Below are 14,689 nucleotides of genomic sequence, written 5' to 3'. Positions count from 1 at the left end.
AGCCGCTTGCTACACGCCTGCTCGTAAGGACTGTTTGCTTCAACAAAAACAGTTTGCTCCATAAGCAAAGCCTTCAAGATCTATATGTAAGCTTCCGGAACGAAAAAAGCAGGGATTCCCCAGAGCGGTGGTCGTGTGTGTGTGTGTTTGCATTTATCGTTTGTTTCCGCAATGGACAAAGAACACGAAGTTTTGCTCAATGCGTTTGTGATAGCTAAGAAACGGTATCGTGTGTTTTACAATGCGGGCATTCTCGTGTGGGAAGAGGAATCGTCCAAGAAAGGTAATTTAACGGTGTTTTATATGGGTGTTGGGGTTGTTAGGGTCGCACGAATCGTAAATAGTGGGGACTAAAGATCAATGGCCTTGACCTTAAACCATGTAACACCAAGCTATCAGTGTTGAGATGAAAACGAGAGACACACAAACGAATCAGGAAGTCGCCTGTTACGGAAGTGCGAAAAATAAACAAAACGAAGCGATTAAGCTACCAAACATATTATTTAACCTTGTAGCGTACGGACTGCAGCTTAGCTTAGGGCAGTTAGTAGATGGTGTTTTTAATGTGGTGTTTTGCTGAGTTGTTAAAGTGATAAAGATTATGGTTTTATCTTATCAGATATCCTTCACGAAATTCGATGGCGCAGCACTAATCGATGATTTATTCGGCTTTCCTTGCTAGCTAAAACGACCGTACCGATAACGGATGTACTGTCGGTGGTGGTATCGAAACTCCCCCACGCGAATGGCAAACAATGGATGGGCAAACGCGCCAGCAAGGCACCGCCATCGCCTCCAACGACGGCCGCAACAATCGCACGAAACGAAGCCCACGGCAGCCTAGACAGCGATCGTATTCCAGTGCTGTCCGGCTCGACCACAACCAACACGCTTGCAACAAACGCCAGCAACAACATTCCGCACCATCACAGCAACCGAGGTAATGGAAAAGGGAGTAAATGAAGAAGTAGAGTGGTTTTCAAGGAATCAAGCAAGCAACGCACACGTTTGCCTCGTTAGAAGTCTCGTTGCTCCATCCATCCGTCCGTCGCATCCGTTTCAATGACCCGCCCCTGAGCAATTGCCGGTGAGAGCAACCGTTCGGTTACGTCACGAGGCAGAATGATTTGCGCTTAGCTGAAGCACACTTGGCAGCAATTGCTCGTACGAATTTTGTGCCAGTTATCTTGTAGGATGATGGATATATCGATGAAAGACAGCATAAATGAAGACCACAATTCGAATCGTCTTCTTTCTGCCCTTCCTGAACCTCTTGAATTTCGTGAACGTTGTTCGCGATAGAAAAAAAATATCAATTTACCTACAATTTGCTTTTTTCTGATCTTATAGGTAGTTTGAATGAATTATCCGACTCTAATGATGATCGTCGGGACACCAGTGACTACTTTGATGGTGTGATTCAAACTGGAAATTTTAATTACCTAATCATTCACTACGCCGCACTTGTCTGTGCGAAAACTAATCGATGGCGTGTGAAATCCGTTGCCCTGCACAACAGCGAACATCGCATCGTGGAGCTGTGGTACAACCGTCTATCGAGCGACCTAAGAGGTAAAAAATGCGAGAATAATCACATAATGGGTTGCTCATTAATTAAAACTCATCATCCATATATTTGTAGATCAAAATCGACCCAAAAATTTGCTCCTCTTTCTAAACCCTTACGGTGGTAAGAAGAATGCGTTGGCACTGTACGAACGGTACGCGAAACCACTGTTCCGGCTGGCGGAGGTTGACGTTAATCTAATTATAACGCAACGCGCACAGCAGATCTATGATATTGTCACCTCGAAAAGTATCGTGCTGGACAATTATGATGGGCTTGTGTGCTGCGGTGGCGATGGTACATTTGCCGAATTGTTCAATGGATTAGTCACGCGAACGATGATGGACTGCGGTAAGTTTGAGCAATTCTTTACCCCTTTCTCCTCGAATGTTTGTGGCTAATTCTGGGCGTGTATTTACAGGAATCGATGTTAAACATCCACCGTTCCTACCGAAACCTAACATTCCAATCGGCATCATTCCCGCGGGTAGTACCGATACGGTAGCCTGCTGTCTGAACGGTACCACCGACATAAAGACTTCGATCCTACACATCATACTTGGGCAGCACAGTGGCCTTGACATATCCGCCGTTTATAATGCGGACGTAGTTGCGAAGGACGACGATGGATCTCCGTGCGCGATGGGCAATACGCAGCGACCCCAGCTGTTGAAACTGTTTGCGAGCGCTCTGTCGTATGGTTACCTGGGGGACATTGCGTACGATAGTGAGAAGTATCGATGGATGGGACCGAAGAGATACGACTACTCTGGTATGTTCCCGACGTACTGTTCGAACGACCCCATATCATAATTAAAGTCCGTTTTCGTTTTGTAGGATTTAAGAAATTTCTTGCCAATCGAGGCTACAATGCAGAAATTGTAGTAAATCTCGATCGACGAGGAAAGCAAGATCCGAACGACGGTGTCCGCTGTTTCGATAAGTGTAACCGCTGCAAAAAGGCTCTTTGTGGGCAGAGCGGTAGTGAAGGTGGTGGTTGCGAGGAGGACAACACAGAACCGTTGGTCGTACGGGGAAAGTTTCTTATGGTAAGCGGTGCTAACATTTCCTGCTCATGCGAACGAAGCCCACAAGGATTTTCACCCTTCTGCCATCTGGGTGATGGATTGTTAGATTTGGTGCTTGTGCGCCATACGTCCATGTTTAACAACCTTCGACTTCTGCTAACGATGACATCGAAAACGAAGAAACTTGTACGTAATTAAGCGATTTAGTAGTTTCTGTGATAAATAATAGCTTTCGTTCGCTGCTTTTCCTGATAGAGTGAGCTACCGTTTGTGGAAATTTATCGCACGAAAGAGTTCCGGTTCACCGCGAATGGACAGGGTGAGATGAATGGAGGTGAGATTGCACCGGCAATATCCTCCGAAATGATGCGTCGCTCGAAATGGAACTGTGATGGGGAAGTATTGCTCGATACTAATATTATTGTTGAGTAAGTACTTTAAAGCCTGGCCCTCCTAATCATGAGATAATACTAATGGTTATCTGTATCTTTTGCTTCGTACCAGATCCAACTGTCAGTTGATTCAAGTCTTTAGACGAGGAATTTTACCAGGTGGCAGTAGCGGATTAGAACAACGGGATACGGAAGATAAAGATTCCTGTTGTTTTGGCCTGTGCAACTAATACTAGGCCTGGTGGGTAGTATTAATCCATTTTTTATTTCAATTTATAGGAGATTGATCCCTGTTCTTCTCTAGGGATCGACTAGTATTCAAATTAGGAGATTCAATTTTAACTCAACCGGCGTCTTTTTATGTGTATGTGGCAAATTATTTCTGTCCGTATTGCTTATCTTAGTTCCTTGATTTTATTCTTCTGAAACTGTATCGTGAACGATAAACTGTGATCATATCTTTATTATTATTTAAACAAAAAATCTTATTGTCTTATTATCTGCTGTTGCTGCTACAGCGCGTACTAACACTGCTATTTAAAGACGAAATTTAATACTAGAAGCGAGAGCTAGTTTTCAGACAAAAAATGTATTCGAACAAACTATTTTACATGGCGCTTAAGTTAGATCGCTTTTTTAACATCCAATCATCTTGCCAAGATTCTTATTTTTATAAGATCTTCAAACGCAATTAAGCAATTCTAGATTTTGTGCAACTGACAATATCATTGAGTGTTTCAAGTAAGGGAAAGGTATATAGGTGGTAGTTGTATAGTGATAGAGAGTAAGAATGATCATCATCATACCAAGGACTTGACGAATTTGCATTTGCTCAATCAGAAAAGGAGAAACGGGAATTTGGACGATTTGTCCACCATTGTCCACTGTTCGTATACCATACGATGCTCATGCAACAGTTGTATACATGTACACTTTAATATCCAAATAATTTTCCTGGATACTTAACACTAAAACGGATACAACAGTTGGAAATTACGGTTCTTTGGCAATGGCAATAAGTAGAAGAGGTCTCTTTGTAGTATTGTATCAATTACATCCGTGTGTAGAAAAGCAATATATAGAGTGTTTTCATTTTGTGCTCCACAAAACTTGCACGACTGCAGTATTGAGATTCGTTGTACCTTGGCTACAAGTCAAAATAGTGCTGTACGAAATTCGACTACTACTTCTACTACTACTACTACTACTACTACTACTACTACTACTACTACTACTACTACTACTACTACTAATACTACAACTATCCATAGAACCCATAGAAGCATTCCAATGTGTATCAAGCTTTGATTTGTCTTATTATAAAAACTATTTGTGATTTTACATCCTTCCGTCAATTGTATCGAACAAAAGCAATAGAAAGCAATCTTCTTAAATCAATCAATCTAACCCCAACCAACTAAACCAGATACAGGTAGAGATTCTATACATATTAGAGGAGAGCTGTCTCTAAAGCAAATGAAAAAATTGTGATTTACTTCGATGGGATCTGAACTGGGGTTTTGGCACAAATAACGAGCATAAAAAGCGCTAGAAAATCACAAAGACTTGATTGAGCCCCATTCCTATGTGCAAATGTGAGAATGCTGCCTTATAAAGCGGGGGGAAAAGTTACTGTAATTCGGTAAGGTGTAAATTCTTTTCTAAATCTACTATAGAAATGGGATTGAAATAGGAACTGTTATGCTCAATACGCTAATAAAAACAAATTTCCATAATAGCGGTTTTTGTTGCGTGTTGTGTACATTTATCAAATACCAAGTTGTGCTTTTTTTTATTAATCGAAAGTTCATTAACTTTTTGAATCTTGAAGGAATCATCCGAAACAACAACTCTGCCCAAAACAGATGATAAGCCTTATCTCTCATCCATCTCTCGCTCGTTCAACTATCAAATCGGATGCTACATTCCTGGAATGCTTTAAAATGAAAGTTGCGTTAGGTTACGTTTAATCATGTTAATGGTTGGAATCTTCATCCTATTGTTTATTCATGCGAAACAATGAAATTGTATAAGGGGATACACCAGCGTCTTAAAAAATAAACCTTTCCGGCACAGCGTGGTCAACATGGACCAGATTATCATCACTTTTTGGCCAGCTCGTTTGACAGCCAATCTAACCCTTCGTACAGTCCGTGGCCTTGGGTGGCGCAAGTCGCTTGAATGTACCACTGAGAATAAAATAAAACGAATTTAAAGCTACCCGGCCGTAGTACGAGCAACCGTGGCGCCTATACTTACGTGTCTGTTCCGTAGCTGATTCAGGTGCAATTTATCGGTCAGTTCAGCAGCCGTCATTGCATTAGGAAGATCCTGCTTGTTCGCAAACACCAGTAGTACGGCGTCGCGCAGTTCGTCCTCCTGCAGCATACTGTGCAACTCCTTTTCCGCTTCCACGATACGCTCGCGATCGTTTGAATCTACTACGAAGATGAGTCCCTGCGTGTTTTGAAAGTAATGGCGCCACAGCGGCCGAATCTTGTCCTGGCCACCGACGTCCCACACGGTAAAGCAGATGTTTTTGTACTCGACCGTTTCTACGTTGAAACCGATCGTCGGAATGGTGGTAACGATTTCGCCCAGCTTCAGCTTGTACAGGATCGTCGTTTTACCGGCAGCATCAAGCCCGACTAAAAGGAAACAAATGGTATGGGGTTGGTTTTGAGACGTGGACACATTGTCTGCGACGTTTCGGTTACTATGTGCCCTCAGAGACTATCGAAGAGACTCTTTTGGTCTATTTGTTCTAGTTATCAAAACATTCTTACTAGATTCGTAATTTCTGACTAGACTTGTTTACAGCACATAAGCAGAAAGCCAGTAAGAAAAGCAAACAACCAGAGGAAACTATATTTTCGATGAAGGTTGTCGTTGCATGTGGGTCACATACATTAATCACGGTAAATTACTTACCCATCAATATACGCATCTGCTTCTTGCCAAACAACCGGGTCAACACACTGGAAATCGTCAGGCCCATCCTGTCGAACTAGGTTGTGTTTACGTTTTGCTGCCACTAATCCTTCTGTGTATCTGATGGTCTCTGTAAATGAAGGATAACCCAATGTAAGTTGTTTCACAAAATCCTTTGTTTCGGCGACTATTTCTCGCCCCAGTCCGTCCTACATTCTGCGTTCGACTGGATCAACATGACAAGAATCGCGAATTTTTATCCAGCAGTACGGTACGGTATGCCGTCGTAGATTCGGACAGTAGATGCGTCACGTACAATGATGAAAGAAGGAAACCTGTCGCCTTACCTTCTTGCCCTTACAGTGCGGCTTGCGCGTGGGTTGTGGCCTGCTTTATGGGAATTTTTGATACCACCCCGGTTATACACGTTGGTGGTGGCTGGCGTAATTTCTGTAATTTCTATTGTTACACGATTCAAAACATAACAATATGCCACGTCAGTGTCGCTAAAAACGGGAGCCTGTTTTGCTGGAATACAAATTACAATAGGGATTTTAATAAATTCTGACAGCACAGTGGACTGCGGGGTGGCTTTGGGACATTGCCAATAACAGCGAATACGATATAATATTTAAAAGTTTTTATTTGTTTATTTTCTTCTTTATTCTTATTATTTTGTACTTCATGCATTTCATAATATTATGGCTAGCCAAGTTTTTTTTAATAAAATAAATAATGAATTCACCACTGTGCTACGAACAAACTTGATTGACATGGTAGGTCAAACCTAAATTTGACATTTGTGCTCTCGAAGTATGTGGAAGTACTTAAATCTGGCAAATAAATGGTTTTCAATAAACGGTGCAGATCGAGAATAGTTCAGCTACTGTATATGCATGTTTGTGGTTTAAAATATTGTACTAACTTTATAAAGTTAAATGTAAACTAGCAAATGCTTTGAATAATAGACCTAAGCTTCAAGATGTTTTGGGACGTATTTCTACACATCAAAGTCTTTGGTACCGAAGACTGTTTCGTTTCCACGATTAGTGGAAAACAGAGCTATAGATCATGAGAATATGTTGAACTTTTGATTGTTCTCAATGCAAAACGTAAACAAAGAGCTGGAATAGCTCAGAAGAGCTTGGTAAATGGCAACGCCGATTTTCAGCCAGAAAAAATAAAGTAGAATATAATTGCACTAGTCAACTTTTGAATACTTTCAAACGATTGTGTTGCTTGGGAAATAGATTCTAAATGTCATAGGGAATATGACGTTTACCACACTGTTTACACTTGTTTACACTTTGAACGGAATCGCTCTGGTTTGAACAAAACGGGTGGTAAAAGCAGTAGTGGCTTCGTTGGGCTGTGTCATTAGTACGCACAGCGAGTTAATTACATTTAAGTGTGGGTTTAATTCAACACACCCTACAGTTAAGCCTATTTAAGTCCAGTGAAACGTTGGAAAAAGTCGCGCGTTGTACCGCCTGCAAACTTTTTGCCACACGCACTCGTCAACTACACATCATAAACGAACAAGTTTAGCGCCATCCCCCGGGTAATAGTGAGCTTGGTTGGTGAGAAGAAGGCGATTGATTATTGTATCCTGCGCTGATCTACCTGAAAAGTGCTCGTTCTGACCATGAATGTAGCAAACATACGTGAAGCAAAGTAGTATAGGAGTGTGCAATATAATCCATTTTTCGTTTCCTGGTGCACCGGAGAGCATGGGCAAGACTTGCTTTCTGTGCAAGAGCAGTGTGGACGATGAGTTGCTGTTCGGAAGATTTTACTCCAAATGGAAGCTTACCGTACATTACTACTGCCTGGTAAGGAAAATTGTATATTGTGTGAGGAAAAAGCAACTAGAAAATCCTGAAAACGAAAAAAAAAACGATTCTTACTATTGTCACTTCCGGTTATTGTATTTTTTCTCCACTCTCAAAACACAGCTCCTTTCCTCGAACCTGGTGCAAAGAGGCAGCAATGATACGGTGGGAATTTTTGGGTTTTTAGAATCGGACATCCGGAAGGAAAACGAACGGACGAAAAAATGCCGCTGTTACATCTGCAAGAACATGCACGCAAACGTATCGTGCTGCTCGAAGAAATGTTTACGAACGTTTCACACGGTGTGCGGCATCACGAACGGTTGTCTGTCCCACTATACGGACACATACCAGTCGTGGTGTGCCGAGCACGTGCCACTCGAGCCGGATACTGATCCTCATTCGCCCGAAGATGCCTGCTCGATCTGTTACGACGAGATGGGCCAGTACGATCTGATAACTTCGATCAAGGCACCCTGCTGCCGGAACGGGTGGTTCCACCAGCGGTGTCTGGCGCAGTACGCTGAATCAGCCGGATATTTCTTCAAGTGTCCGCTGTGCAAAAATGAGGAAAAATTCGTGGCAGAGGTTCCCCTGCGTGGTGTGTTTGTACCTGAGCGTGATGCCGCCTGGGAGCTGGAACCGAACGCGTTTCAGGAGCAGCTGCTTCGGCCAACGGTATGCGATGCGGAAGACTGTAAATGTCAGGCCGGGCGCACCTTAGACGATCGTCAATGGCCGCTGGTGATTTGTGGTTCGTGTGGATCAACATGCCGGCACCGGCAATGTATGGACCAGACAGCCGAAGGAGGGTCACAAATCTACCTGTGCCAGCTCTGTCGGCCGATTGTCGGTGAACACGTATCAATGCTCATTGGGGACACTAGTGATGATAGTAGCGATGATGACACCAGCTCCACATCCACCTCCGTGTCACTCCCTGGAACGTTTCGGAACAAGCGTATGAGCAAAGTCTCGGGTTCGGGTGAGTCGGGTGTACATTGTTCGAGCAGTGACGAACCGCTGATCAATATTCGACGAAAGGGACATTCTTCTGCAAGACGCATATCGGATGATTCGGAAGATAGTGACCGGTCGGACGGTAGTTCCATTCAAATCCGACGTTTTGTCCGCCAAAACACGGGAAAGCGTGTGCGTCGTTTATTGTCGGATGGATCGGACGAAGGTAAACGAACGGCAGCTACGTACGATTCTACCGATACACTTCCGACGCACATTCAATCCGGTTCGCCTGCAAGGCCAGAGACGGATAACGTAAGCTCAGACTCGTCCGAGCGCATTGAGCTTCATGCTAGGATAACGCGGCAGCTGACCAGACGGTTGTCATCGCTAAGCGATTCAAGCAAACGATCGACAAGCGTAAGCACCAACAGTAGCGAAAGACTGGAATGCTCGTCCAAATGCAGGCCCAGGATTGCTTCATCAGCCGATGAATCGGAGGAAAAGCAACCGGAAGGCGAAAAAAAAGCTTCCGATGGAGAAGAAGGGCTATCCACCACCGGACAACAATGCACAAAATCAACATCATCATCAGCTTCACCGTCAACTTCATCAGCTGCCCGGAGGCTCTCCTACTGTTCGTCGAAAGACTCCAATAAACGGTCGGATGACACGGAGGATTATCAGCAACTGGGTAAGAAACGCGTACGAAAATCTTTCCAACTACGAATCAGACCACTAAACGACAAGCGATCGAACGCTGGTGAGGGATCGGTTCCTTCCGAATCAGCGTCGGAATGGGATGAAAATTTCGACCCTCCACCAAAGCAAGACAAGGTTGAAAAAGCTAACCAGTCCGAAAGCAGGCGTCCAAGACACCCGTCCAGCAGCACTGCACCCACAGAACGTTCCACCAGCGAAAGCAGCATAGAACTGAAGCCGAATAAACCGAAACGAACCAGAATTTCTGCACGCACTGTAAGTTCTGAAAAACGAACGGAGGAAGCTGCTGCTGCTGGCGCCGAACTTGATTGTGTCCCTCAAAATAAACGACGTCGACTTACACGCGAACGGCGAAACAATCAGCACGAGGTGGTAAAACAATTGCAAGAGCCACCACCAATCAGCCCACCAAGTACGCCCTCATCGCTTTCCTCGGAAGCATCACAGCAATCCGTGACAAGCGATCGGAGAGAATCTGCGCCCAAGAAAAACCTGACTCACTGTTCCCGCACACCCGAAACACAGCAGAAACGAGAGCAGCAATCAATGTTACAGTTCATCACTGTTTCGTCAGCTGAAAAGGAGGAAGCAGTTGTTGCTTCAGAAAATAATCTATCACAGGATGAGGTGGAGAGCGTTTCACCCTTTGGCAAAGGTAACAAAGGTAGTAGTAAAAATGGCTCGAATAGTAGAAAGCGGACAGAAGCTGTTGTACCGCCGAAACGAAGGCGAACACACGCACCGAAGAAAAAATCGTCCAGCTCACCAGCAACGACCCAAAGCGCCGGCAAGAAACAATCGCCACCGGCACCGACATCGAATAAAGCGACGGTTCAACACAGGGCCACCGTGGTGCACCACAAGGTAAGGTGACACTTTTTTGCGAGCAATTTGAACAAATGCATTGATATCCGTTTTCTTTTATTTCTGGATTCTCTTTCACTTGTAGGATAAAGGACAGAAGAACATACTGAATTATTTTAACCGCTGTTAAGAGCGCCCACGCACTTCTCTAACCTTTGCTTTGTGTGATTATAAATTGGTGAATGAAAAAGTAGCCATCGTCGTCGTGCGGTATCCGTTGCCGTAGCGATCGATTCGCCCAAGCATATTTTTTTACATAAGAAATGTTGTTTTGTTTCCACTTATTTTATTTACTACGTTTCGTAGTGGAGCTACCTTGGTGGATTTACGGTTTGTTACGGTGTTATAAAGGACACAGAAAGGGGGATGATACTGTAGTACCTTTTAGTTCTTTTTTATTTAAAATCTTCTATTTCAGACTGTCTTTTTTATTTTTTTTTTTGGGTTCCAACGTAACGACAAACACACGTACAAGATCTTTAATCTCTACAACCTTCTTACAGCAAACGGCAAATTCAAATGTTAATAGTAAAATGAAAATATATCGATGGAAAAATCAAAGTTCAAACATCCTGTTTGCTATACTTTTAATGGAAAACCGAAACCGATCGATTGCAATCACAACAGACAGTACAAATTATCTACCATTTCGCCCAGATCTGCACCGGAATTAAGGGGTAGAAAAGCTTTTCCCTCCGCTGTCGCGCCGATCACCACCTCGGTGTCCCGGTCTCTGCGGTGTCGAGCTGTCTTCGATCGAGAACTGGTTGCCTTCCAAAGCTGCGCATTAATGTGTGCGTTTGTGTATTTATACATATGCTCACACATACACGTGCGCACGCACGCACGCTCACTTGCTCGCGGCATTTGTGGCCCGAGAGCGCGATGAGAAGAAAATCATCGATCAGTATAATTTTTATCATCACCGCTAGCGGACCGCGTTTGTTTTCGGCTGGTGGTACGCGAACGCACTTTTGCGCGAGGTGGTGGTACCGGCGGTGGTGTCCGAAAATCGGTTTGTTATCAGCCGCTATTGTGTGACAGGAAGCCAGTTTGTTTATTATCGGTGCGATATCTGGTAAATAGTGAACCAGAAGTGGGCCTGCCTCCTCTTTATCAACTTCCGGATTTGGACATACACATACACAAACATCTCGTTTTTCGTGATTGTTGAACGGAACGCGATTAGTATACGGATAAAGGGTGGGGGTGAGTCGTGAGCCGTGTGTGTGTCTGTTTGTTGCAATGGGGAAGGAGCGAAGGGTAGAGGAAAGCTTTCGTGCGAGCTGTCAACGTGCGTGAAATCAAAGTCGGCATCGACGTTTCTTATCTTGATGGTGCACGGTGAAAGAAACGGCCCTCAGAGAGACAGTCTCAGATAGATTGTAAACTGTTCTTGTTCTTGCCACTTAAATTCGTTTTAGCACCACTCTTGTAGCTGGGTGTGTGTTTATAAAGGTGAGTGCGTGTGCGGGGTCTGCAGGGTTTCGTGCGTGCATGTAAATGCAAGTGGGTGAGCAGCACTTTGGCGCCCTTAAAGTAAAAGCACAAGTACGTACACGCTGCTACCCATGGTGGTCGTTGCACACACACATACGCTCACGCAGTGCGATCGCATTTTTTGTAAAACGCGCCGTCGTGACAGCTGACAGCGTTGCCTGCTGCGGTGGGTTGAGAGCGAACAAGAACGCGATCCACGTAAAGTGTGTTGTTTCTATATTCTTTCGTCCGGGCCGTCGTGTGTTTGTGTGTTAGAAAGCTTCAGAATTCAGACAAGAACCGCTGTCGAGAAGCGTGCGTTCAAGATTATCTGTTGGGCAGCGTATTGTGCGGTTTGGTTGCCGGATTTGAGTTGTTTGAAGCGGGTGTTTTGTATGTTCTCGACCCGGGGTCAGAACATGAACCCCGCGATACCGCGACGGTCGTTAACAAGGTGCGCATCTCGCATTCTCTCTTTCGTTCTTTCATTGTTTTGTGCGTTCCAAACATCATCCCCTTTCCATAGTTGTGCGAGTGTGAGTGTGTTTATTGTTGTTGTTTGACAATAATCTCTTGGTGTACCACACCCCCCCCCATGTAAACCCAAATAAGAAAGGTGTGACAAAGGGTGAAAGGGTGGCTGGCATTGTTTGTGTGTGTGTGTGTGGTGGCTACTATTGTTACTTATTCTCACCCCCCGATTGTTGTGTGAGTGTGTTGTGTCTTATATACTACACCGGTACTGCGACGATAAGCAGCAACGGTCGTGATCTTCATCAATTCAATTAAGGGTGTGTGTGAGTGTGTGATCGCGGATAAGGGATTATTAGTGGAAGTGCAGCAGCCCCTCATCCACTACACGTCTGTGTTACTGTGCGGACGGAATGTGAGTGAGCAGCATTCGATCGCTCATTCCTGCTCGAAAGTCGCGCGCGTACTCAGCTGTCCCAGCGATAGCAGCTTCCTTGAGGGCAGCAGCAGCTTATCAGCGACACTGCTCCACCGCTTATCCGACACGGGCTGTCCCTGTTTCTCGTTCCCCTGAAAGAAAGTACGAAACATTTGTGCGGAATACACATAGAAAAGAAGACACTGCAGCCGGGCTCACATACCACCCCCTCGTAGCGGATTCATCGGTTTTCATCCGATTGCATGCTGCGCACTGCTCTTTCCAGAGTGGTCATCCGCACGAATCACGATCAACCGAACGGAACCGGATCCGAGCGAGCGGTTTTTGGTGTAGGAGGCCGCAATCGAGCCAGAAAGGTAGGTACGATGCGTGCGAAATATCTCTTTTTCTCTTTCTCTGGGTGTGTTTGTGTGCGAGAGGGTGAGATTGTAACATGATCCATCCAGTAGGCACTGATTGCGAATTGGGTGGAAGACAGCATCAATCACACACATACACACACACACGCCAATTTTTTTTGCTATCCCGTTTGTCCCTTGGCGGGCCGGGTCGGGCGCGGCTAGAATGTAACGGCAAGGTCGCCGCACGAGATCCGAGACGCATTTTGAGATTGATCGAATGTGACCGAATGTGTATATTATTACCCGAGCGTCGTTCGAATGGCTGGCGCCAACCTGCGTCTCTTGAGGATGGTGCGATAGGGAGAGGTATCCGCATGCAACTACTGCGTGCAGCCAAAGCGATGCAATCGTTGCAACCCCATGCTGAACCGGTTTCGTTCTTACGCGGTAACAACTTTCTCCCTCCCTGTTGCTGATACTGGAGCAGCGTTTCTTTCTTCCCATTGACCATACCACCTATTGTGATGCTCATTCGGCATTGAAAAACGCATCAGAACCGGAAGGGCGATATGTAATCGGAACCAATTCTGTTTTGACACTTTTTAGTCTCTTTTGGCAGAAAGATGGCCAGAAAAGGGTAGATTTACTGTATGTACTCTCGGGCCCGGTAGTAAAGGCGACAGCGCCGATGATCTTTACAAGGCAGGACCGGGGTTGAAATCCCATTCGCAAACCGTTCCTCCATAGTGAGGACTGACTATCAAACCATGTGTAAGCCATTCGATTTCGATTCGTTTATTTAATAATAATAATAATAATAAAAAGAGCTCTTAACTAGAAATTCGTACCGATATTTTTACACGGTATCTGTGTGCTTTTTTATGCTTTCCCATGTAGTTTTGTTTTCGTCCCGAGGTTTTTTGACGCTTTCTCCTGTATTTTTTTTTTAATTCGTTCTAGTATTTTTTGACGGTTGAAAATATCTTTTTTCTTTTTAACATCTATTGTAAAATAAAACTAAATCTTAAACAATTTAATAAAAATAATGTTCTAGTAAGTTGAGAAAAATAAAATTGCATGTGCTTCTATATTTTTTTTTCTTTTTTTCAAGACACATTATTATTATGCTTTTTGCCACAGAGAAAGTGAAGACTTGTAACTTAATATGGGACTTACATTTGATCAATAGGAAAAATATGATAAGTATAAAAGTTGTGCAAATTCATTCAGTATGGAACTGATCAACTCATCAATATAACTCATCAACAAACGCCATGAAGTTGTCAAAAAATGTAAGGATTACGCATTTCCAGAAATACATCAACAAACGGAACAATATTCAGGTGGGAAAGTGTCCATAATCCTCGAGATACCCTGACAATCCTGTTGAGTAAATGAAATTGACATCCAACCTCATCCGTTAAATCTCTTACAAATATTTTAATAACCATACAATTGTGCAGTGGACACAGGCTTCTCGAGATCTCTTGGACTGCCTTTTCTGCCTTGACTTAATTTTTCCTCAAACAGTTATGCGTACCGGAAGAATGATCCGGATCGGATTTGATTCTGTTCCTGACGTATTTTCAAATCAATGCCAATGGCCACTAGATCTCTTAAGATTGTCGTCAACAAAGATCTAATCCAGTCGGACTAATAATT

The 14,689-nt window shown here is 44.1% G+C and overlaps 3 protein-coding genes across 3 annotated transcripts; 2 read left to right on the top strand and 1 right to left on the bottom strand.

Moving 5' to 3' along the window:
* The first annotated feature begins 168 nt into the window (after positions 1 to 168).
* On the top strand, positions 169 to 3,217 carry LOC126565086 (ceramide kinase). The gene is made up of 8 exons (XM_050222227.1): positions 169 to 283; positions 683 to 940; positions 1,351 to 1,572; positions 1,643 to 1,918; positions 1,989 to 2,339; positions 2,405 to 2,781; positions 2,851 to 3,023; positions 3,100 to 3,217. The coding sequence occupies exons 1-8, from the start codon at positions 172 to 174 to the stop codon at positions 3,215 to 3,217; spliced, it is 1,887 nt and encodes a 628-aa protein (XP_050078184.1). The 5' UTR covers positions 169 to 171.
* A 1,808-nt stretch (positions 3,218 to 5,025) lies between these two features.
* Positions 5,026 to 6,044, bottom strand: LOC126559201 (ADP-ribosylation factor 2). The gene is made up of 3 exons (XM_050215326.1): positions 5,919 to 6,044; positions 5,247 to 5,635; positions 5,026 to 5,176 (listed from the first exon to the last, which is right to left on the bottom strand). The coding sequence occupies exons 1-3, from the start codon at positions 5,983 to 5,985 to the stop codon at positions 5,090 to 5,092; spliced, it is 543 nt and encodes a 180-aa protein (XP_050071283.1). The 5' UTR covers positions 5,986 to 6,044; the 3' UTR covers positions 5,026 to 5,089.
* A 1,603-nt stretch (positions 6,045 to 7,647) lies between these two features.
* LOC126557085 (dentin sialophosphoprotein-like) lies at positions 7,648 to 10,427 on the top strand. Its single transcript, XM_050212736.1, has 3 exons — positions 7,648 to 7,750; positions 7,874 to 10,297; positions 10,383 to 10,427. Exons 1-3 carry the CDS (start codon positions 7,649 to 7,651, stop codon positions 10,425 to 10,427), a joined length of 2,571 nt encoding a protein of 856 aa, XP_050068693.1. The 5' UTR covers position 7,648.
* The last annotated feature ends 4,262 nt before the right edge of the window (positions 10,428 to 14,689 follow it).

This window comes from Anopheles maculipalpis, chromosome 2RL, assembly GCF_943734695.1.
Source record: "Anopheles maculipalpis chromosome 2RL, idAnoMacuDA_375_x, whole genome shotgun sequence".
NCBI classification, from domain to species: Eukaryota; Metazoa; Arthropoda; class Insecta; order Diptera; family Culicidae; genus Anopheles; species Anopheles maculipalpis.
This window is presented reverse-complemented; position numbering and strand designations above follow the sequence as displayed.

Coding starts and splice junctions, on each gene's coding strand:
- LOC126559201 (XM_050215326.1), bottom strand. CDS start 5,985: ATGGGCCTGACGATTTCCAGTGTGTTGACCCGGTTGTTTGGCAAGAAG. Junction 5,636..5,918: donor GCAGATGCGTATATTGATGG/GTAAGTAATTTA, acceptor GTTTCCTTTTAG/TCGGGCTTGATGCTGCCGGT. Junction 5,177..5,246: donor ATCAGCTACGGAACAGACAC/GTAAGTATAGGC, acceptor TTTTATTCTCAG/TGGTACATTCAAGCGACTTG.
- LOC126557085 (XM_050212736.1), top strand. CDS start 7,649: ATGGGCAAGACTTGCTTTCTGTGCAAGAGCAGTGTGGACGATGAGTTG. Junction 7,751..7,873: donor CCGTACATTACTACTGCCTG/GTAAGGAAAATT, acceptor CTCAAAACACAG/CTCCTTTCCTCGAACCTGGT. Junction 10,298..10,382: donor CCACCGTGGTGCACCACAAG/GTAAGGTGACAC, acceptor TTTCACTTGTAG/GATAAAGGACAGAAGAACAT.
- LOC126565086 (XM_050222227.1), top strand. CDS start 172: ATGGACAAAGAACACGAAGTTTTGCTCAATGCGTTTGTGATAGCTAAG. Junction 2,340..2,404: donor GAAGAGATACGACTACTCTG/GTATGTTCCCGA, acceptor TTCGTTTTGTAG/GATTTAAGAAATTTCTTGCC. Junction 3,024..3,099: donor GATACTAATATTATTGTTGA/GTAAGTACTTTA, acceptor GCTTCGTACCAG/ATCCAACTGTCAGTTGATTC.